Source organism: Hyaena hyaena, unplaced genomic scaffold (genome assembly GCF_003009895.1).
Source record: "Hyaena hyaena isolate Hyena2069 unplaced genomic scaffold, ASM300989v1 scaffold_362, whole genome shotgun sequence".
NCBI lineage: Eukaryota > Metazoa > Chordata > Mammalia > Carnivora > Hyaenidae > Hyaena > Hyaena hyaena.
The window spans coordinates 929,404-953,689 of NW_024080998.1; the positions used below are offsets into that span (position 1 = coordinate 929,404).

General features: G+C 39.1%; 1 protein-coding gene across 1 annotated transcript in view; it reads left to right on the top strand.

The window, feature by feature from the left end:
- TTC27 (tetratricopeptide repeat domain 27) overlaps window positions 1-24,286 on the top strand; it is a 191,558-nt gene that overhangs the window by 81,383 nt on the left and 85,889 nt on the right. The window contains exon 11 of the mRNA XM_039250329.1: window positions 19,881-19,976. Coding sequence (XP_039106260.1) covers window positions 19,881-19,976 — 96 coding nt within the window. The remainder of the gene's footprint in view (window positions 1-19,880; window positions 19,977-24,286) is intronic.

A 24,286-nucleotide genomic window follows, 5' to 3' on the forward strand; every position in this document is an offset into this window, starting at 1 on the left:
GCGAGTAAGCATGCGTGCAAGTCGGGAACGGGCAGCGGGAGAGTGAGACAGATTCTGAAGCAGGCTGCACAGAGCCCAGTGCAGGGCTTGAATGCTCAAACTTATGAGCTGTGAGATCATGACCTGCGCCAAAGTTGGATGCTTACCCAATTGAGCCACCAAGTTGCCCCAAAGGTCACAGTTTCAAACAGATTCTTAGTAGTATAGCAGCATTTATTTGTTGGTGAAAATAGAAGCAGAGACCTTGATTGGGGGTTACTTAAAGAAGACTGCTTACTGGAATTCAGTATGGGTAGAAATACAAATTAAAAAGTTTTTTTCAATGTTTATTTTTTTGAGAGAGAGGGAGAGAGGGAGGTTGGGGCAGAGAGAAGGGAGACACAGAATCCAAAGCAGGCTCCACACTCTGAGCTGTCAGCACAGAGCCCAGGCTTGAATTCATGAACTGGGAGATCATGACCTGAGGCAGAAGTCAGCTGCTTAACTGATTGAGCCACCCAGGTGCCCCTAGAAATACAGATTTAAGAGATGATTTCCTTACTTGTTCTAAGATAGATAAATCATTTAACTTGAAATTATAATTAAAGTGAAAGATAGTAACACTCATAAAACTTTTTTCATCTGGCTGCTTAAACTCTTAAGGAAAAAATGTTTAGAATAAGAGTATTTTTCAAAGAGAGAAATCGGGAAACTGAACAATGTGAGCACTTTAAAAACAGTCTTTAAGAGTTTTTAAAATATATTTTTTTAGAAATAGCTCATCTGTGTTGAAAATCTTCTAGTCGCCAGGAAAAAGCAGATGTTTATCTGGATTAAGTGAAGTTTTGGTTCAAAAAATCCATGAAAACAAAAAACAAACAAAAAATCCATGAAAGCAAATACCATGTCCCATTCCAGAACTGCTCTGTGCCAGCATAATTGGTAAACCAGGAGGAGGGTTAGCAAGGTACTATAAATATCAGTGCTGCTAATTTCCTGGGTAGCAAACATTTATTGAATTCTCAGCATGTACCAGGTACTGTATTGCACCCTGGGTTTACCAAGGTAATTAATACATAATCTTTAATAATTTCGGGAGCTTAAATTCTAAAGGCCAGATTATGTGTTTTGGAATTATTTTCCACTTCCTCTTTTTCAGTCCCCTCCCCTTCTCTGCAAGATACTATGCAGTTACCACGTCCGTTACTTTTTTTTAATGTTTTATTTATTTCTGAGAGAGAGAGAGCGTGAGCAGGGGAGGGTCAAAGAGAGAGGGAGACACAGAATCTGAAACAGGCTCCAGGCTCTGAGTTGGGGGTCATCACAGAGCCCGACGCGGGGCTCGAACCCACGAACCGTGAGATCATGACCTGAGCCGAAGTTGGATGCCTAACCGAGTGAGCCACCCAGGCACCCCCGTTAATTTTCATCCTGCATACAGTGTGGGTTTATTGAGGGCCTAGTGTGTGCTTTATAGTATCACATATTCTTTTTATCATTTACTTCTTTTCGTTCACCGAGTATCATCTTACTTCGGGTCCCTTTATATTATTGTCACAGGTTGTTTTCTTCAAAACAGGTGAGACAGGGATCAGGGGAAGACTCTAGTTATGTGGGGAGACCTGAATAGCCAGAACCACTGTCTCATCATCAGGAGCAAAACTGGTAAAAATAAGTCTCAGGGTTCAATGCCACCAGAAGAGAAATAGAAGGAAGTGGGATTGGGCTGAGGAAGAAGTCATATTAAGGTGCAGGCCAGACACAACCCAGGCCATTTCCCATGTTGAGTCTCCCCCTCACCCCTTCCCTTCCCTTCCCTGTCATTGGATATAGGCTGCCCTGGAAGGGAGGAGCCCTCAGGCCAGGTGCTCTCCATGGCTGTGGGAGACTTTGAGATGGCTGATGTCTGGGGGCCGTGTGCAGACCCCACTCCCTGAAACCAGGCCAGATACAAAGCAAAGAAGGAAGGTGAAGATGTGGTTTCATGATTAGCACCGTAAATAGTTCATGCTGAATTGCCCCCATTGTATTGAATTTTCTTTATTAAAAGCTCATTTCACACTAAAACAACAAAATGTTGAAATAACCAGTGTTAAAATGTTGAAATATGTATATTTCATTAAAATATGTGTATAGGTTTTTGTTCAGGGAGACTACATAATACTTATTTTATTTTGGGGAATAGTTTAAATGTTTTTTTCCTTTGCCAAAGTTTGGCCTTCTTAATACAAATAATACTAGATTACATTTATTTATTAATGAAAGACGTATTGACTTAGAAATGATTGTCTTTGCATTCATGTTTTACATTAACTTTGGCATGTCATTTCCCCCTAATGATTATTTATTTTTGAGAAAGAGAGAGACAGAGCATGAGCAGGGGAGGGGCACTGAGAGAGGAGACACAGAATCCGAAGCAGGCTCCAGGCTCCGAGCTGTCAGTACAGAGCCTGATATGGGGCTCAGATTCATAAACTGCTAGATCATGACCTGAGCCAAAGTCAGACCCTTAATCAACTGAGCCACCCAGGAGCCACTATTCAGCTCTCTTTTGGAGCGGCAATTAAACTAAAAAAGTATAGAGGGAAATTCATCTGTAAGTGTAGAACACATCTTTTTAATTTGAAACCCACATTATTCTTTGAATTGTGCACATTATATTTTTGGATATTGGGTAACACAGGATGTGTTTGGGGAAGATAGGTTTAAAGAAGAAGCCAAGTCACCGCACTCTCACATTTTGTCCTCTCTTGGCTTCATATATGTGGTATCTCTCCATCTTGCCATCCAACTTCTGCACTCTGATGAGAGTTGTATACTTCTCTGCCTAAAGAACAGGATGAGGGAGTTGTTATTTCTGCCTTCACAGGGTGGTACGTCAAAGAAAAATCACTTCATGTCCCAGTCCAGAAACTTTGGAAATTAGCCAGATCATGTGACAAGATGAAAGCAGAATTTGTCTAATTTTCTGTCACTTGTTGAACCATTTACTTCATAATCTGAACTTTTGCCAGTCCTCTGATTCAAAATTTGATATTACCGTGTTTGTTGAAGTTGCTGCATCCCTGAAGAATAAGAGGAAATTGATTTAAAAAATACTGTATATATAAGACAATGTTTAGAAAAAATTCTGTTTTAGTTTCTGTAAAACTCTGTTTGCTCCCTCAGCTGTAATAAAATGATGAAATGGTAAGCTAACTGTTAAAGCTGAAAGAAAAACAAGCCAAAAGGAGCTGTTTAGGGAAAAGCTTAGTCTTGTCGTATTACAGGCTGAGGAAGTGCAGGTGGTATGAGGTCAGGTGACTCGCCCCAGTGGCTTGGCTAGTTAGAGTCTCGGCTGGAACTTACACGGTGACGAACAGCTCCGTTGAGGTGATGGCGTCCTGAAGGTGGCACATTTGGGAGGGGTTTCTCAGTGAGACACACCACACTTCAAAAGAGAATATTGCATCACACCAACAGGTAAATAAACCAATGTTATAGGATCTACAGAGGAAGAAGACACTCCAAATTTTTGAGGACAGTCCATTAAAAACACCCCAACTCATGGAAATTATTCTAAGCTGGATTTCTTTAACGATTGGATGTTTGGGGCTATGATGATGGTGGTAATGAAGAAGAACATGATATTTATGGAAACATTGTTTTTAGTGGTCATGATTCAGAAGCAGTGAATTAAAGTGAAATTATATTCTCTAGTGTTTATTTATACCCTGCTTTTGATTATTTCATGTTCATTTAAAATAATCTTGCTAATTAATTTTGATTGCTCAGTTATCTCTTAACCCTGTTGATTTAAGTGGGGATGGTCCGCCCCTGTTCATCTGAAAATGATTGCCTAACAGGGATCTTTTCCTTCACCTTTGATTTTCTGGGAGGACATTGCCTTGGATTGGAAATTGTATAGCAGTTTTCTGTCCCTGGAGTCTGTACTGTGTTTGACTTTCTTTACTGTGGAGTTAATTGAAATTCAACAATTTTTAAATGAGTTTTAGTTTTTTGAAACACTTCTTCTTAATGCCGTAGTTTGCATACATGCTTTGAGGGAATAGAGTTTATGTATCATGTTTGATTCTGGAGGGAGGAGGGCCCAGAAGAGGACGATTGGTACTATGATGGAGATTATTGCTCCTGTGTAGGCTAAAACACTTCTCTTTTAAAAGCTGATAGTCGTTCTTTACATGACTGTAATTTCTAGTAATAAATAAAGGCATGTCATAACAAAAGCCTTAATTGGGGAGACACTGGTCATAGTCTTCTAACATCAGGATTTATACAGTGAGCCTCATACTTGTTTTTGAATAATTTCATAAAGAAATCCTAGTTTTTATATTGATGGAGGACCTCACTGCTGGCATTATATGTAATACCTGGACCAAATCCATGGTCAGTAGTGGCAAACTATGTTTTGTTTTTTTAAACTATGTCACTTTTTTAATTGCTTTTTATTATAGAAATAATACCTGCTAATTATAAAAAGTTTAAGCAATACAGAAATAGAAAGTAAAAAGTATTTCTCTCCCTTGCTTGCCTTCCAATCTCAATAATTTGTAACCTAGACTTCTTTCTCTGTGTTAGCATAAGTATTGTTTAAAAAAATTTTTTTAACATTTATTCATTTTTCAGAGACAGAGACAGAGTGCAAATAGATGAGGGGGTTCTAGAGAGAGAAAGAGACACAGAATCTGAAGCAGGCTCCAGGCTCCAAGCTGTCAACACAGAGCCTGATATGGGGCTTGAACCTATGAACCGCGAGATCATGACCTGAGCTGGAGTCAGACACTCAACCAACTGAGCCTACCAGGCACCCCTAAACATATGTGTTCTTAAACATCAGTGGGCTCATGCAGTCTTTATTACTTTATAGCTTTTTGCCTCTTAATGTAACAGCCTGATCAGCTCTGCATGCCAGCACCTGTGAATCTAGTTCATTCTTTCCAGTAGTTGTATGTCACTCTGCTAAAGGGAGGTGCTGTAAGTCCCTGAGCCTGTCCTTTAATTTTGAAGGTGCCCTTTAATTAATATTTTGATTTTTAAACTGCAAAGAAGCTTTTAAACTACCAAAGAAGCTTTGGTACTGCACATGGTAAAAAAATTTTAATGTACTTAGAAGGATCGCAAATGAAAGATACAAATTTTCCTCAAATTCCCAGTCCATTTCTCAGCAGTTCCTTTTTTTGTTGTTATTCTAGTGGTTTCCATCATAACTTTAAATATTTATACTTGTATTATACTTCTTTAAACGCTTATATTCTGTTTCTAGATTTATCGACTTTAGACAGACTCTCTTGCCTTCACACTATGCATTGTGGATGAATCAGTGCATCTCTCATCCCCTCTTCCCTTTCTATGCTTTTTTTGGTTAATTATTAGGGATTGTTACTCTGCATTTTATTCTGTAATTTATATCATCTGTGTTTCATCTATATGTTGATTTTTAAAATTTTAAATCAGTTTTACATTACAGTTATGATTATATGTTAATTACGCAATTAAAACCTACGATTGTACCTATGGAGGAGAAATCAAATGCTTTCTTTCTAAACTTTTGCTACTTGACAAAGGCTGGCATGACACTTGGGGTCCAGGGAATTCTCCAGTTGTTCCTTTTTTGCCTTTTTAATTTTTTTTTAAATTGAAAAACAAATTTTTTTAAAAAAAGTATCTGATAGAGGGAGAGAGACAGCCTGAGCAGGGGAGGGTCAGAGAGAGAGAGATACAGAATCCGAAACAGGCTCCAGGCTGAGCTGTCAGCACAGAGCCCTACATGGAGCACGAACCCACGAACTGTGAGATCATGACCTGAGCTGAAGTCGGACGCTTAACCGACTGAGCCATCCAGGCACCCCACTTTTTTTTTTCCCCTTGTTTAAACTTATTGTAGGTCATAGTCAGCTACCACTGTTTCTTTTTATTTCAATTGGTTCCCTCCTTGTTTTCCTTATTGTCTTTTCGAATTACCTTTTGTGTAACTTTTCACATGAAGGAAGTGGGTGGTAAAATTTGAGTCTTCGTGAATGTATTTTTCCATCATAATTTATTAGTTGAGTTGGGTATAGAATTCTAGTTTCAAAATCATCTTTTTGTAGGACTTTAAATGAGGTCATTTCTTAATATCTTCTGACATCCTAGTTTGCTGATAAATATGGCAGTTTGACTCTTGTTCCATCTTAAGTGATACTTTTTTTCTTTTTGAACATTTTTAGAATTTTCCCTTCATATTCAGAATTCTGGATAGGTCTTAATGTGAGCATGGGTTCTGGTGTCATACTACCTGCTTCTCTGTGCCTCAGTTTCTTCCTGTGTATAATGACATAAACGTACTTATTAGAGGATTATATGAGTTAATATTTAGATCAGTGTCTCTCACGCAGAAAGTGACTTACCTATTGTTATTTCTCCTTTTGGAGTGCTTATGGCATTCTTTTAATTTTTTTTTTTTTTAATTTCTGAGAGAGAGAGAAAGACAGCGTGAGCAGGGGAGGGTCAGAGAGAGAGGGAGACACAGAATCTGAAACACTCTCCAGGCTCCGAGCTAGTCAACACAGAGCCTGACGTGGGGCTTGAACCCACAAAATGTGAGATCATGACCTTAGCCAAAGTCGGACGCTTAACTGACTGAGCCACCCAGGTGCCCCTTTACCGGGTTCTTTAAGTGTGAACAATCATGTCTTTATAGTTCAGGAGTATTTTCTTCTATTATTTCTTTAATTATACTTTTCTTCATTTTTAAAAAAGCTTTTTGCTCTAATTCAGTTCCGTGATTGGAATTCTAGTAGACGCATATGAGATCTCCTGAATTTATCTTGTATGACTCTTACCTTCTCTTCATGCTTTCTATCTCTTTGTACTTTTTGTTTGATGTCATAGGAGATTTCTTTTACCTTTTTTTCTATATCACTAGTTTTGATCGTTAATATAGTCAGTCTGTCCTTGTAATTTATTTTGACAGTTCTGTTTTTTTCTTTCTTTTTTTAAATTATGGTTAGTTTCAGGTGTACAATACAGTGATTCAGCAATCCAATGCATTTTTTGTTACTGCTCATCAAGAAAAGCCTGTTCTTAATAACCTTTATTTCATTAAGAATAATATTTGATGCTTATTCTAGTTTTCAGGAATTCTGTATTTTTCCACTTGTTTTTTTCTGATAGCCTTTTCTTGTTTCATTGATGTAATCTCTCATTTAATTTCTTTGCACATTGTTCATTAGAATTCTCCATGAATTCTGTCTCCTCAGTAGCAAATTGTTTTATGTGTTCATCTTGGCCCTTCTTTTCTCTTCTTTTTTAATGTTTTTTTTTTTTGTTTGTTTTGTTTTTTGAGAGAGAGAATGCAAGCAGGGGAGAGAGAAGGGAACAGAGGATCCAAAGTAAGCTCGGAACTCACAACAGTGAGCCCGATGTGGGGCTTGAACTCATGAACTTCAAGATCATGACCTAACATTCAACTGACTGAGCCACCCAGGTGCCCCCTGGCCCTTCTTTTCTTGGTATTGCTTTTCCTTATGCCTAATTATCTCCAGTGCTGATGATATTAGTGATCAATGTGAGCTCCCTCTGCAGTTATGTGGGTCTCTTTGAGAGGCCTTTCCCTGGAATAGAAGGGCTGACTGCAGACTGCATACCTGGCCAGGGTGTGTCTGACTAGCGGTCTTCTTTAGGGTTGCCAAGAATCTTCCCTCTCCACCTTCCCCTGGGGCCCTGAACTCTGCATCTGAGGTAATTGACGTTATAACTGATGTTATAACAGCTTCTTTTTTCAAATAGGCCCCATATATCCTCTTGATTTATTCCCTTACTCCTTTCCTTCTGACAAGACATGTGAGGCCTGGATAGCACCTCCTAGATGGTGCAAGCAAGCAGTGTACTTCAGCCTAGGGGCCGGAGCTGGTGTCCAGAGGAGCTGGTAGCAGGGCCAGATCGCAAGTGAGGAGCCAGGAACAGACGATAGAGACCCTCGTGAGCAAGACCTCTCAGTGATTGTCCCAAGGCATTGGCCAGTGGTTGTGAGTAACAGAGGTCACAGAGAGCCTAGAATAGTGGGTCACCCTCACCAGAGTGACAGCCCAACAGATGAGCTCTGCGTGGAGCAGTGAACTAAACAGTTTGCGAGGTATTCTTAGGTCACTGAACTTAGGGAGACTGCAGCAGGGACAGAAAGCTTCTGTAGCATGCTTAGGAGAGGCACCTGTTCATCAAGAACAAGGCTAAAGTGTTTAAAGGACGGGCTAGCAGGGTCAGCAAAAAGATCCAGCAGTTCAGAATATGTGTATGTGATTGATAACACGTAAAATTAGCTCTGCATCAGATGTGTGAACACAGAGCCTCCCTTTCTGCCCTTAGAGCACAGCCAGACCTTGGGTCAAGGCATCACGTCAGAACTGCCCTTTACGGGTAGTCAGAAAGAACGCTGGGCAGGAGGGCAGTAGTTTGGGGTAGAGACCTAGCTTATGCAGATCATCCCAGCCTTACAATCATTAAGTGTGTGGCGCTCTCAAAGAGATGGGGATATGACTGCAAGAAAGAAGGTAAGGGACCCAGCTGTAGGATGTAGTACTCAGTTCTAAGCTGGAGGCATGTTCTCAGATACAGGGAAGAGCTCCCCAGGACCCCCCAGTTTCTCAGCAAGATGTCCAGGTGTAGAGGATGTTGTGGTGTCCATTGCCAGAAACTCCCCTTGGCATTCTCACTGAGGGGGAGGGGCTAGGGATAATGTCCTCCTGCGACCTCCCATCTCTCAGCCAAATAACTGTGCGGGAAGGTGTCCCCCAGCATACCCTGGCTTCTGACCCGTCTTAGCTTCATTCCAGTTTTGTGAGAAGAGGATTTCTGAAATTGTTTTTTGTTTTTGATGTTTATTTATTTATTTAGAGAGAAAAAGCCAGGGAGGGGCAGAGTGAGAGAGAGGGAAACAGAGAATCCCAAGCAGGTTCCCTGCTGCCAGCGCAGAGCCTGACATGGGGCTCAAACCCACGAACCGGGAAATCATCACCTGAGTCGAAATCTGGAGTCAAATGTTTAACTGGCTGAGCCACCCAGATGCCCCTGAAGTTGTTTTATCCCTCAGCTAATGAGAGAATTATGTCACCTTAGGACCTTTGTCATTTCTCACCAAGATTGTTGTAAGTTCCTTACTTTTGCTCCTCACTGGTTGGTCCCTTTGTCGAAAAATTCACTGACCATTTGTGTATGGCTTCTTCCTGGATTGTGTTTCCATAGCTATATTTGAGCATTTACTGAGTTACATTATACTTTATTGGAAACCTTTCTATCTTCACATCTAGAATGTGAGCTTCTTGAGGGAGCAAGTTCTGTATTTTATTTGTTTTTGTATTCTCCGTATAGGCATTCAGTGGATGTTTGCCTCATGTTTGGATTAGCTACTTATTAGCAGGACTCTTTGAGAACTGGCTAAATTAAAGATTAAATTTTCATCTGGCACTTGAGGGCATCCATGAGCTGCAGAGACCAGCCTTTTTTTCATATCACTCCAGTCCAGATCTTCAGCCCAGTGCCAGAGCTAACAGGAACAGAGCAATCACCGTGATCACAGAGGTTAGCTTAGCATTCCCAGAGGATAGCAATACACAGATTGGTTGGTTGTATTGTTTAAGGGGGTGGGAAAAGAGATAAAAGAATACTAGTTTTTTCTTACAGGGTTTCCTGAAAAATGACTTTCAAGCATAAACTACTACCTTTTGAGACCATTAGAAGTGCTAAGGGAGCTAGAGTCCATGAATTTACTCAGTTAACTGGAAGTAGGTTCATTCTGTATTTCTCAACGTACCAAAAAAACAACGCTTTTTCTTTATATTACAAGCTGGTCGTTTGTTCTGCGTTAAAGACTGCTCTCTCATGTTTTAGTATCTCAGGATTGGCCTGTGCTCTGTGATATTTTCATGTATCTTCATAAAAGCACATCCACATGCCTTGTACTTGGCAGGCTTGGTATTGACCTTGATGTGCAACCATTTGTGTGAATGGGGAGTATACCACTGCCATTGTGGAGCCACTGAAGAAGGGGATGTGGTGTGGGCACAGAGGCTAGTAATTCAGACTGACTGTGGCTGTGCTGGGCTTGCCTCATTAGTGGGTATGGCTTCAAAATTTGAGAAATTACATTTGATTTTTATACTTATTTTAAATATCCTTCTCCTAAAGACAAGGTGCTTGTAAAGGAGGGATTGAAGTTTAGAGCTTTTCAAGACCCTTTACACTTCTACTTCAGTAAAATTTAAGAGAAGGTTTCAATAAGGAATCTCTTCGTTTTAAGAGACAGAAACTCTGTTCAAACTGGCTGTCAAAAAGGAAATCTATTGGCTGTTAGAACTGGGAAATCTTGGGGTATTCCAGCCTCAGCGATAGCTGGATTCAGGGGCCCAGATTATCAGCTCATTATCTTTCTGTTTTTTCTCACCTGCGTTTTCCCATTCCTGCTTTTCTCTGCCTACCTCAATATCAGAATGCCTGTTGTCAGAAAAGCACCAGCTTTCATTGCCCACAGATCTCACAATCCAAGAGGAAGAGAGGTCAAGTATGATGGCCAAGGTTAAGCCCCCTAGCCTCTCGTGCTTCACTTCTCTGCAGAATGGAGAGAGCAGAACCTACCTCATACAGATGTTGAGGGATTCATTGAGTTAATGTTTGTGAAGTACTTGGAATAGTGCCAGGCATATAGTAAACCCTCAATAAATCCTGACTGTTATTATTATCCTCACTTTACAGGAGGTAAAGTTTAGGTACAAGAAAATAAAACTGCCCAATCCTTCATATAACTTACTAAAAGCAGTCATTACTACCTGGAAAATCTGAAAACTTTGGGATAATTACAGTGCTTCACATTTAATATACTGAGTCATGCCATTGAGTTTTTCAAAAATCTGAGAGGTGAGAACATGTCCGATCTGGCTCTGTACTTCACCTGTGTGAGTAATCACTTGCAGCATTGGAAAGTTGTTGAAAAGCATACTAGGATTTGCTCGTGTGACCATAGCTGTGCTTTTATTTGTTGGAGTGATTATAGTTAACTGCTGTTTATTTAGAATCATGTCTAGTTACTACTATTCACTGGGGTGCTAAATAAGTCTAGCATATAGGCATTATCTAGATGCATTTTTACTAATGAGGGAAATGAAGGGCAGAAATTTTAAGTGACTTCCCCAAGGTCTTATAGCTGGGATAAAATTCAAACCAGCTCTCCCTTGGATTTTGAAGTCCATGCTTTCCATGTGAATCCAGCATGCTGTAGTGTACTGAGGAAGCTACGAGAACTGGCTTAAAAAAGATAAAAGGTATCAGTATAAGACTTGGCATCTTCTAGAGGAAAGGAATTGAATGAGCACAGGCAGGAAGAAGTGAATAGAGGCTTTTGTGAGAGAGGCTTGGGTTGCAGAACTCTGCCTCTTCAGGCCAGTAGTTTAGGTGGAAGGGGAAGGAAATGGAACATTCACACTCTCAGGATGAGGTGCTGTGAGGGAAAAGAACATGCCGATGGGCGAGCGACATTGGATTCCGCCAAGGCCAAGTAAAGAGGCTGTCCTGAGGGGCGTGGATAGGCTGAAAGCAGGATATGGATTTCATAATACACGATAATACACGATAGGCAATGATTAGTTCATAGATAAGTGGAATAAAAGAGTGGGACAAGTGATAGATAGCAAAAGATGAACTTGTTTATTTATTTATTATTATTTTAAATTTAAATCCAACTTAACATCTAGTATAATAATGCTTTCATGTTTATTTAGTTTTGAAAGATTGAATGCACAAGTGGGTGAGGGAACAGAGAGAGGGACACAGAAGATTCAAAGCAGGCTCCACACTGACAGTAGAGAGCCCGATGTGGGGCCCCAACTCACAAACCCTGAGATCATGACCTGGCCGAAGTTGGACTCTTAACTGACTGAGCCACCCAGGCACCCCTAAAATGACCTTTATTATTAAAAGTAAAAAAAATTTTTTTGAAAAGCCTACAAAGTTACAGAACAGTGAAGAATAGGGAACAGCAAAGGAGCTTCCTGAAGGGATAGAAAAAACACACCCACTTAAAGCACACTTCCAAGGCGGCACTCAGTGATAACTCTGGTTAGATTCCAAGCCGAGACCCGCTTCAGTTCTGTGGACAGGGTTGGGTTGGGTTGACTCCGTGGACCCTTCAGTTTTCCCTGCGAGAAAACAGAGTGTGCATCCTGACAGCCTTATGCAGCATTACCAAACTTGCCTGAACATGAGAGCACTTATGAGCTGCTTGTGAAAATACACCTCTTCAGCCTAGCCCTGCAAGCTTTGGGGTCAGCATGGGGGTGCTGATTATGGGCGCCTTTGAGAGAGACTGCCTTAGGCAGAGGTAGGCCGTTAATCTTTAGTAGCTCCAGATGTTTTTCTGTCTCACGTCTGCCCCAGTGCTTAGAGAACAGGCTAAAAGGTCATTTACCCAGGTCTGGAGGCCAGAGTTGTGATTTAACAGGAGCCTGAGTGCCAGGAGGAATCTTAGAGGTGAGTGTTATTAAGTATCCCAGAGTCTGGGGCCAGTTGACATTGAGCGTGGAAGAACAGGAACTTGGCATTGGGCACCCACCGAGGAGGGTAGGGTGTATTTATCATTAAACTTAACTGTTTAACTTTTTTAGAAAAGAGGATGCTAGGGGTTTAAAACTTTTGCTTAGGTTTTAATAATAACTATTTGTTATTCTTTGCACTTTTATAATTCTTGCAGATTATAAACAGGCTAGCTCGTGTTTTCATTTCCTAATTTTTTTTATTAAAAAAATTTTTAATATTTATTCATCTTTGAGAGAGAGACAGAGCATGAGAATGGGAGGGGCAGAGAGAGGGAGACACAGAATCTGAAGCAGGCTCTAGGCTCTGAGATGCAGGGCTCGAACCCACAGACCACAAGATGGTGACCTGAGCCAAAGTCAGACACATAACCAACTGAACCATCTAGGCGCCCCTCATTTCCCGATTTTTAAAGACAAGATGATAAAAAGAATTTCTAAGTATTTCCTTAAACACAAAGCAAGGAGAAGTTTTGGGAGACAGTTCGAGGTAGGTGGGTGTGGGGAAGGCATTCAAGATGGTGAATGCATTTGCTAATTCTAAGGCAGCAGTTCTCAAAGGGTGATTTGTGGAAACCTGGAGGTCCCCAAACCATTTCAGTATATCTACAGGTTAAAATTATCTCTGTAATAATAATACTGGGGTATTATTTACCTTTGCACTCTGTTCATACCTTGGGTCAGAAGAAGCAGTGGGAGTGTCAGACTGCTGGCTCCTTCACTGGAATCAAGGTGGGAAGCAGCAAGCCATGCTGGTAGTCATCATATACTTCACCTATGAATGCCTTTGATAAAGCAGCAAACATTTTATTTATTTATTTATTTATTTATTTAAGTTTATTTATTTATTTATTTAGAGGGAGGGAGGGAGGGAGAGAGAGAGAGAGAAATCCCAAACAGGCTCCATGATCAGCACAGAGCCCAACTTAGGGTTGAACCCCATGACCATGAAATCTTGACCTGAGCCCAAATCAAGGGTTGGACACTTCACCAGCTGAGTCACCCAGGCGCCCCAGTTTTATCTCATTAAGTCTTTACCCTTGATGGTGTCTTTTGAAATACTCTCTGATGCAACGGGGAGTACTGAGGAGACACCTGTGCTGCCTGCCAGCGCATGGTTGTTGTCTCCAGAAAGAGCTGAACTAGCTGTTTTGCCCGTGGAACATGATTTTTACTCGACAGAACTACTGATACCCTTGGGGGGTGTTCAAACTTAATTATTTGGCAAGTATTTTCTCAGAGAATCAGTGAAGTGAGCTCACCACTTCAAGGAGAGAAATTGACAGTATTTTGTTACTAGTGATAAGATCTTGAGGTTTTAAGAGTTTTGGGAAACTTGGATTGGATCTGCCACTTTGAACTTGATAGTTTCCCAGTACTTCAAGTATTGGGATGAAAGTTTTCTGGTGAGATTGCTGGTGATAGTAAGGTATATAATTTTTTAATATTATGTGAAATATGTCACATGTGGAAGATCTGTGCATTTTCCTAATGACTAATACAGCTGGTAGAAAATCAACCCTCTTAAAAGATCCATTGAAGGCTTTAGGTAGATCAGTGACTGTTTTTTTACCAGTGTATTTTACTGTAACAAAGGAAAGTTCATTGGTAAGATTTCAAATTTCCACATGGCAGGTAATGCTAAGAAGCCACTACATGTTGAATTTTGGCATAATATCTAAGAATAATATCTACAATTAACTGAAAAAGCTGTTAACATTACACTTCCCCTTTCTAACCACATAGCTGTATGAGGCCAAAGTTTCTTCCTAAACTTCAGTCAAAATACCATATTGCAATAAATTGACTACAGAAGCAAGTTTGAGAATTCTGATGTCATTTCTTAAGTGAGACATTAAAGCGATGTCCAAAAATGTAAGACATCGCCACTCTTTTCAAGACTTAAAAAAATTGTTTTTCCTAAAGACATGTTGTTTATGTTAATATAATGCATGTATTACTTCATTTTTTATTAAAAAATTTTTAATGCGTATTTATTTTTGGGTGAGAGAGCACGAGCAGGGGCAGGGCAAAGAGAAAGAGGAACAGAAGATTTGAAGCAGGGTCTGTGCTGACAGCAGAGAGCCCAGTGTGGGGCTTGAACTCACAAACCATGAGATCATGACCTGAACCATACTTGGAAGGTTAACTGACTGAGTTGCCCAGGTGTCCCTATTATTTTATTTTAAAATGGGTTAATAAGTATTTCTATTTTTCGCAGTTTTAATTTTTAATATGATAACTGTTGATAGATTACAGCCCATACAAATAAAAGCTCTTTGGAGTCCCTAACAATTTATAAGAGTTTAAAGTTGTCCTGAAACCAAATAATTTAAGACTGTTGCCCTAAGGTATGACTAAGGGGAGTGCTTCCTTGAGGACTACCTTTTGTGTTCACCTATTTGCTCTGGAATCATAAATAAAGACATCCACATTCTCCCAGTCCCCATTAATAGACCCAATTTCTACTAGCCCACACACTAAAGTCTTCTCTTTGTCTGGAATAAGAAGCAATAATTGAAGTTCTTGACCAGGCCGCACCCCGACTCCCATATTATGGGATTCAGGTGAGGGGAAAAAAAAAACCAGTTATGGAGTTCTGAATATTTTTCCAGTGAGAAGGTGATTTTTGTTTTCACAGCCCTGGTAATTGCCCACTACTTACAAAGTGAGGTTTTTAATGAAGCTATCAACTTGATCTTTGGAATCAAGCAGCCTCATTTATTTTATGGCGTTATGACTTTGGGCAACTCATTTTTATCTCTCTGAGTTGCAATTTCCTATACATGAGGTATAATTGGGCTAACAATAGGTTTAATGGTGTTGTTAATACTTAGCATGTGTAATAGGTTTTCATTCTCGTTCCCCTTGATCTTACTGGAACTTTTCTTGCACTTGGGGGTTTGAGGCAGTAGTTAGCTTGACTACTCTATTTGTAAATCATAGCTGAATGACTGCAGACTCCTGTCAGGGGAAGCTATTCAGCTCAACTGTTGGATATATTTGATTAAGTACATCTTTTTATAATAAATCCAACCCTCCTTTATACACACACACATGCACAGAGATTGTATAACAAAGCAAGGTGATTTGGCATATGATCAATCATACCTTTTAGATTATCAGCTAATTTCTACTTGGCTCTTCAGAAAGATGATAAACACTTTGATATCACGCTAGCAAGAATGAATAGCCTTCAGTGAAAGGGTAGGTCCTTAGGGACTAGCTCTGTTCTTTTGAAGATATGTGTGCCATACTTTTAGATATGAGCACATAAATAAAGTCTAAACCATACCAGACCTTGTACAGAATTGTCCTCCTATACTAAATCATTCTCCATGTGCTAATTTTAAAATGTAGGCTTGATCTTGCCTAGTTTTTTTGTGGAAGTTCTTTTTCTACTGAAGACAGAACAGTGAAAAGACAAGGCCCACCGTTGCTTTCTGTGGTTGTATTCTTTTATTCCCCATTACACAGAAATATCTTATGACCTGTGGTACTAAGGCTCCTGGAAGGCTTGAGAGTGGTTTTTGCATGAGGTTAGGGAAAACCTATGCAGGAGTACATTTTCTCAAAGGACGCTCAAAGTATAAAAGCTTTGAGGTGGCATTTGGGGAGAAAATGACATTAAAAGGAAGCCTTAACATTTGATAACAGTCTTATGTCATAATGTGTATACATCATACAGTTATTGTTGGTGTGTCCCAGCAGTCATGCCTGGATTTTCTGTGACTTGGTTCTTCCCGCACCTGTGGTCCAAGCCCTAGTCTATTCCTCACTCTCTTTGGTCACCGTCCTGGACTGTAGTATACTCTGTCTTGCTTTCATTTCTCAATGATTCAATTCTTAATGGTTAGTTAGGGATACATATGCTTGTCTTTCTCTCTCCCCATTTTTGGCATTACCATCCTTCCTTAAAGAACACCTCCTCATGTCAGTTTTAACTCATAATCGAGGGCCCGTAACTTTCGGATGTGAAATTCATGAAATCTAGAAACGAGAAAGAGAAAATGGTGCAAAGGTAGGACACTGCTTTAGAACCACTTACCTACATTTCTGGGAGTATGTGCAGGCTTGCAAAGGGTCATTTTCTCAGAGTGCATTGTTTGTGTCCGCGTTCATGCACATAGATATACACAGGAGTGATTGAGGCCCCACTTCCATTCAGTCTTGTTCTAGTACTGAACATCCCACATTGTCTTCCAAACCATCTGGATGTTTGATTTGCCACTAACAAATCTTGTGTTCAGTTGATGGTGCAGACCTCCTCAAATGCTTGAAATGGATCAAAATACTCTTTTGATAAAGCCTTGTACCCACTGAATGTTGGAAGTGCAGATGTCATTTCATAGATGAATACCATTGTGGTTTGATGACTTGTGTGTTGGAGATAAACCTAGAACAGAATCCAGGCCACTTACACTTACCAGCACTGTTTTTCCTGTAAAACACTTGAGTTTATTTGTTTATAATAGAATTATTTATCATGCCTATAAAGAATAGCAGTTTGTTTGAATGGAGTGGAATTATTTCAGAATGAGTTGCTAAAAAAATTTTGCTCTGAAAAGTCTCGAGACTTCTTGTAAATATGTCCCTGTATTTGTAGTGAATTAGCAAATAAAAAAGAGTACTTGGAATTCCATAGAGGAAATAGGCAAATAATAGTATCTCCTCATCTCTTTCATTTGTATGTTAATGTAATGCTCTTAGTTTTATGCGTGGGTAAATCTTATTTAGGTGGCCATCGTGCTTAAAGTAGAAAGAAATCTTTTCTGTGCAGGAGTGAAAATAGGTTAGAATTCTGTTTTTGATCATTATCATACTTATGGCTTAATCAAGTTCTTATAAAGCATGACTGTCCTTCTACAGGGGCTAAATTAAGTGTTGGTTTTCTGATCTCCTGTCGTCTTTGGTGATTTTGGAGAGTATCAGAATATTAGAGATGCTCAAATACTCTGAGATCACCTAAAGGTATCTTGAGAGTATCAGAAATACGTAATAAACCTGATCATTAATCAAGAAGTTTTTACTGAGCACTTTGATATATTTTAGCTAGATGCAGTACCTATAGCAAGCAATATGAGTTATTTTTTTTAAAAAAATAAAGTGTTTTGCATGTAATTAGGACCATAGAAAAATAGATGTTGTGATGATTTTGGCTTTTATTATTTTAATTAAATAGGCGTTAGTTATTTTTTTCTTTCCAAAGAAAGAAAAAGAATTGATAAAAGGAAAAATGTGCCCCCTTTTGATGAATTAATTCAGTGAACCTTTTATTTATGTATTGTAACCATATGTATTCAGCTAGAAGTTTTTCTTCTCTTCCTCTTACAGCTAAACAGCTTTGGGCAGAAGCATGCAACGTTTTTGCTATTAAGTTTCTCTGAAGTAAGGCCAGAAAGCTTTAAAAATATTTTGACCAAGATGGTTTAAGAGTCTAGTTATGTCTCAGTTTGGTCTGATGGACTTGATTGAATAACATCTTGGATTGTCAAAGAAGTGATGTAATGGGTATTTTCTCATTCTACAGGATATTCTTAGGCTAACAAATGTATCTCCCACCTAGTAAAATACAGAGAACTCCCAATTTAGGAGTTTTCCTGCTTAGAAGCTGATCTTGATTTGGGTTTGTATGCTGAGGTATGTTAGATACTTGTTTTCTTTCTTTCGAGGAAGTTTAGACTTGCAATCTCTCACTTTTTTTGAGATTTTTAATTGTAAAAATTATTTTCATAAAAATTTGAAACAATTTCAAATTACAGACAAGTTGCAAGTACACTGCAACTATTTCTTGTATCCTGAAGAATTTGCAAGTAAGTTGCCAACATGGTACTTCATCATCCTCAAATACTAAGATGTTCTCCTACATTGACCACAGTATGTGCATTGAAATCAGAAAATTAACATTAGGGGCGCCTGGGTGGCTTAGTCGGTTAAGCGTCCAACTTTCGCTTAGGTCATGATCTCGCAGTTTGTGGGTTCGAGCCCCACGTTGGGCTCTGTGCTGACTGCCAGCTCGGAGCCTGGAGCCTGTTTCAGTCTCTGACTCCCTCTCTCTCTGACCCTCCCCTGCTCGCGCTGTCTCTCTCTCTCTCCTAGAAATAAATAAAACATTAAAAAAAATTAAAAAAAAAGAAACTTAACATTAACCTATGGTTACCATCTAATCCTCGTAGGATAGGCCTGTGAAAACTAGTCAGAAAAGAGTACCACATTATGCAGGAAAGGTCATGATAATTCATAGTTGAGAAAAGATCTAAGTATATGTCAGAAAAAATATGTATACTTATGATAAATTGAATGACATATTAAGAGGCAGGTGAAGATGCCTGTGGTAATGGGGCCACTGTGCATGTATTTGCTTAGGAACTCCAGAGTATGGCTGCATTCACTTTGATGCAGAATATGTGAGCTCTTTCGATGACTGATCATTTGACCACTGGATGGTGCCAGCCTTTGATTTTGCAGTTGGTCCTGGTACCTCTTTGCAGAGTCATCCATCTTGGTCTTAATGGTCTGCTTTTTGATGTAGCTTCCGGGAGTTCAGTGGGATTTCGGTACAGCAGAGAGAATCTTGAATACATGGAGCTTGGAGCTGTCCATTATACCTTAAGAATGGTCTTGCTGAATTAATATCTGGTCCTATAGATGCGTTGCTGAAGAGTAAGAAAACTCACTCTCTGTGACCAAATAGACCCACCTTTTGCTCTCACTTTATTCCTGAGAAAATAGTCCTAAATGAAGTTCTTCGTATAATTTTTCTCTGATTTGTATTAGCAAATGCCATTGTCAAAGTGAATTATGGTTGTGAAATAGACATGCTAAAAAACAATTTTTCTGGGGTGCCTGGGTGCCTCAGTCAGTTAAACATCCAACTCTTGATTTTGGCTCAGGTCATGAATCTCACAGTTTGAAGAGTTTGAGCCTCACATTTGGCTCTGCACTGACAGTGTTGAGCCTGTTTGGGATTCTCTTCCCCACCCCCCACCCCTCCCCTGCTCTCACTGTCTCTATCTCTCCCAAATAAATAAACTTTAAAAAAAAAGAGTTAGAAAAAGTAAAAAACCTGATGAATTAAGGCTATAGTTCTCTGAAAGAATCATTATAGGAAATCTTAGTTTTAAAACCTTTTAATGTACATGTTTAGGTAAATGGTTAATTTTAAAGTTTTTTTAAACATTTAAAGAAATTCAAGAGAAAATTCACATATTTCATCACCTTATCAAAGTGACTTATGTTCTTTTTTGTTTATATGTTCATTTGTATAACTTTTATAGTGAGAATCTTATTTATATTAAAACTTTCTTACACATATAGATTCTAATTATGGTTTGTTTTCTAAAGGCTCTTGCAGACCAGTTTGAAGATAAGACTACATCTGTATTGGAACGTCTGAAGATTTTCTATTGCTGTCAAGTACCCCCACACTGGGCCATTCAGGTATTTTTGTTGCTGTTTGTCATTGGATGTGGAAAATACTTTGCATTTGAAAGATAAATGCATTAGCAAAGAATGATTTTCAGTTTATGTTTGAGTTTGCAAATGTGAGAAGAGTAAAAGTCTCTAGCTGGGAATTGCCGATTAAGTCATATTGCTCTTTTGGTTAAAGTGATATTAAACTTTTAAAACATTTTTAAAAGAATTTAAAACTTGATTGAATAGAATCCTTGAAATTAAGTAGTGGAAGAACCACAGAAGCTTTCATTTTTAAAATAACTTTTTATATTTAAAAGCCCTTTTGAGGGCGCCTGGGGGGCTCAGTCAGTTGAGGGTCGAGCGTCTGACTTCGGCCCAGGTCATGATCACAGGGCTCTGTGCTGGCAGCCTGTTTCAGATTCTCTCTCTCTCTCTGCCCCTCCCACATTCATGCTCTGTCTCTCTCGAAAATAAAGTATAAAAAAATTTTTTTAAAGCCCTTTTGAGGGCACTTGCATGGCACTCAGTTGGTTAAGGGTCTGACTTCGGCTCAGGTCATGATCTTGTGGTTCTTGATTTTGAGCCCGCGTTGGACCATCTGCTGTCAGCACAGAGCCCACTTCAGATCCTCTGTCCCACTCTCTCTCTGCCTCTCCCCTGCGTACATGCACTCTCTTTCTCTCAAAAATGAATAAACTTGAAAAAAAATAATAAAATAAAAGCCCTTTAGGACCTTTTACCAGATAATGAACCTTTTAACCACGTTATTTACAAAAACAACTTAAAGCATTTGTTTCTTGTTCTACATTCTGAGATACCCATGACTACTTTCCTTGTTCTGAGATATGAGAATACCTAGTGTAGCTCCTAAAGCCCCAGATTGGGATTGAGATTCAGGCACCTGCCTCATGGTTCTCCCGGGTTATGGGTGTGGTACCCCTATTTCGTAAAATTTTTAGCACTGAAGGCAACTTAGTCATCTGGTCCAGTTTCTTAATATTACAAAGAGGCCCCAACTGAGGCCTCATGCAGTTGACTGCTATTTTCCAATGTTGATCACACAGCTGTTCAGAAAGATCTCTATTTCCCAATTTTAGTCTGGTTTTCCTCCTTTCCTTACTGGAAAGGTATAATTAACAGCCAGCTTTTACTGCACACTTAGTATGATATATGCATTTTGTTCTGCATTTTGCACACATTATATTATTTTATTGGAACACTTTTGTGAAATATTCTCATTTTACAGATGAGGAAGCTATGGCACTGAGGAGTTAAGTAGAATCAGATGGTGCCAGGCAGAAATTTCTAGATGATTTCATAAGTATTGTCATTTTTGCTAGCTTCCTGTCCTCTCTGACATGGATTGTGCACATAGGTAGTGATTTAGAATTATAAATGCCAACCCACCATTTAATGACTCTGAATCCCTGTTAGATTTTGTGAAGTATGTCACTTTTTTTGAGAGACGGAGGGTACAAGTGAGCGAGGGGCAGAGAGAGAGTGGGAGGGTGGGAGGGAGAGAGAGAGAGAAGCAGGGCTCACCCAGGGCTTCTGTTTTTACCCCAAGGGGAACTTGTGTTTACTAGAAGCAGATCTCAAACTCTCCTGATTTGGGGCTCAGACTCATGAACTGTGAGATCATGACCCTAGCTGAAGTCAGATGCTTAATGACTGAGCCAGCAGGTGCCCAAGTATGTCATACAAGTACAGGGAAAACTAGGGAATTTATTACACATTGGAATTCATTTTATCTATTGAAGGCATCTCACTGCAACAGGCAAATAAAAAGCTTTGTTATATTATCTCAAAAGAAATACCGTCTTTAGCAAGAAGGTATTAACAGCTGGAACTTTTTGGCATGTTTTTGACCCTGATCTGTGAAATTTGTTAAGTGCTCTGTACTCTGTGGTTTCTGGTAGATAAACATTTCAGATTCTGAGCTATTATTATGACAAAACATGTACGTTGAGGGTATAGTTTTCAATCTGTTTCTGAACAGAAGCACTAGGAAAATTAAATACCATTCAAATAGAATTTAGGCAAAATGTTTATTTTATCTGCTTAGGAAGCTGTGGATTTTAGGATCTTTAGGCAATTAGGTAAACATCCTCTTTCATTAACAAATTAAGTTATTTTTTTCTTTCTATAATTATAGGGAGTCAAGATCAAAAAATAATAGCATAGTTTATTGTAAAAAGATCCTGTTTTTATTCTGTAGCTAGCTAGCCATAACAATTTAGATTCCATAACTTTCCTCATCTATTATAATGAAAAGATTAAAGTACTTACAGCCTGAGCACTAAGATTTATTCCAGCATCCACATATTATGTTCAGTTTTATAAAATGTCCAAATATCGTAAAATAGTCAAATTCCCCAAAATTCATGGCATTAGGAAGAATTAGAACATTACCTTTACTTATTTTGTTAATATATTAGCTTAAAAGTTTCAGGTATTTCATTTTACTTTCTAATTTTGTCAACCCAGATTTTCCATATCCTTTGGGTTCTTAACTCTTAAATACATATTGAAATTTGAAAGAACACTAAGATTGTATTTAAGAGAAAACAACACAGTTCTCACTAACATGAAACCATACATTATTCAAGAACCTCACCTACTTTTTTTTTTTTTTTTTTTTAAAGTAAGCTCTATGCCCAATGTGGGGCTTGAACTCATGAGCCTGACATCAAGAGTTGGCATTCTCTACCAACTGAGCCAGCCAGGTGCCCTAAACCTCACTTTTTAAACCTTTCTAATATTTTCTCCATTCTTGCAGGATGAACTATTTATAAACCATATATATTTATCTTTTTATATTAACCTTTACTAACCTTGCCATAATTTGTCCCCTTCTTATCTCCCAAGGCTGGAAATAAAGTCAGTTTTTTAGAATGTGCTCAAAATAAATCTAAGTGGACCTGAAGGAAAAAGACCCAGAGATATTTTCATGAATGAAATACACAAATGCTAGTGCATAGATTTATGTCAGTTACATTGAGTGCTAGGGTTTTTATTATTTGCTTGTTTGAGTTCCATTTCATTTTTTTCCTGTTTAAGATATAACAATGTATTAGTTTTAGCTGTACAACATAATGATATATCTATACATTGTGAAAGGGTCACCACATTGAGTTATGTCCATCTGCTCACATAATTACACATTTTTTTTCTTGTCATGAGAACTTTTTAAGATCTATTTTTGGGGTGCCTGCGTGGCTCAGTCGGATAAACGTCCGACTTCGGCTCAGGTCATGATCTCATGGTTCGTGGGTTCAAGCCCAGCGTCAGGCTCTGTGCTGACAGCTCGGAGCCTGGAGCCTGCTTCAGATTCTGTGTCTCCCTCTCTCTCTGCCCCACTCCTGCTTGTGCTCTGTTTCTCTCTCACTCTCGAAAATAAATAAATGTGAAAAAAATTTAAAAATAAGATCTATTTTCTTAGCTTTTATACATGCAATACAGTATTGTTAACTGTGGCACCATGCTGTACATTACCTCCTCAGAAATGACTTTTAACTGGAAGTTTGCATTTTTTGACTACTTCCATCCCTTTCCCCCACTTTTCTTTCTTTCTTTCTTCTTTCTCTTTCATAGTTTATTGTCAAGTTGGTTTCCATATAACACCCAGTGCTCATCCCAACAAGTGCCCCCTCCATGCCAATCACCTCCCTTCCCCTCTCCCCCATCCCCAGCAGCCCTCAGTTTGTTCTCAGTATTCAAGAGTCTCTCATGGTTTGCCTCCCTCCCCCCAACTATTTTTTTCCCTTCTCCTCCCCCATGGTCCTCTGTTAAGTTCCTCGTGATCCACTTATAAGTGAAAACATATGGTATCTGTCTTTCTCTGCCTGACTTATTTCGCTCAGCATAATCCCCATCCATCCATGGTGTCACAGATGGGAAAATAGCGTTCTTTTTTATGGCTAAATAATATTTCTCTCTCTGTGTGTGTGTGTGTGTGTGTGTGTGTGTGTATGTGTATACATACATACATGTACACTACAATTTCTTTACCTATTCATCCCCTGATGAACACTTGGGCTGCTTTTATGTCTCAGTTATTGTAAATAATGCTATAATGAACATGGGGGTAGAGATAAGTTAATGTTTTCATTTTCTTTGGATAAATGCCCAGAAGTAGAATTGCTGGATCATAGGGTAGCTCTATTTTTAATTTTTTGAGGAACCACCACACTGTTTTCCCTGGTGGCTGTACCAGCTTATATTCCTACCAACAGTACATGAGAGCTCCCTTTTCTCCACATCCCTGCCAACACATATTTTTTTGTTACCAGCTTTTCTAACTAGAGTTTTTTAACGTTGATTTATTGGATCTC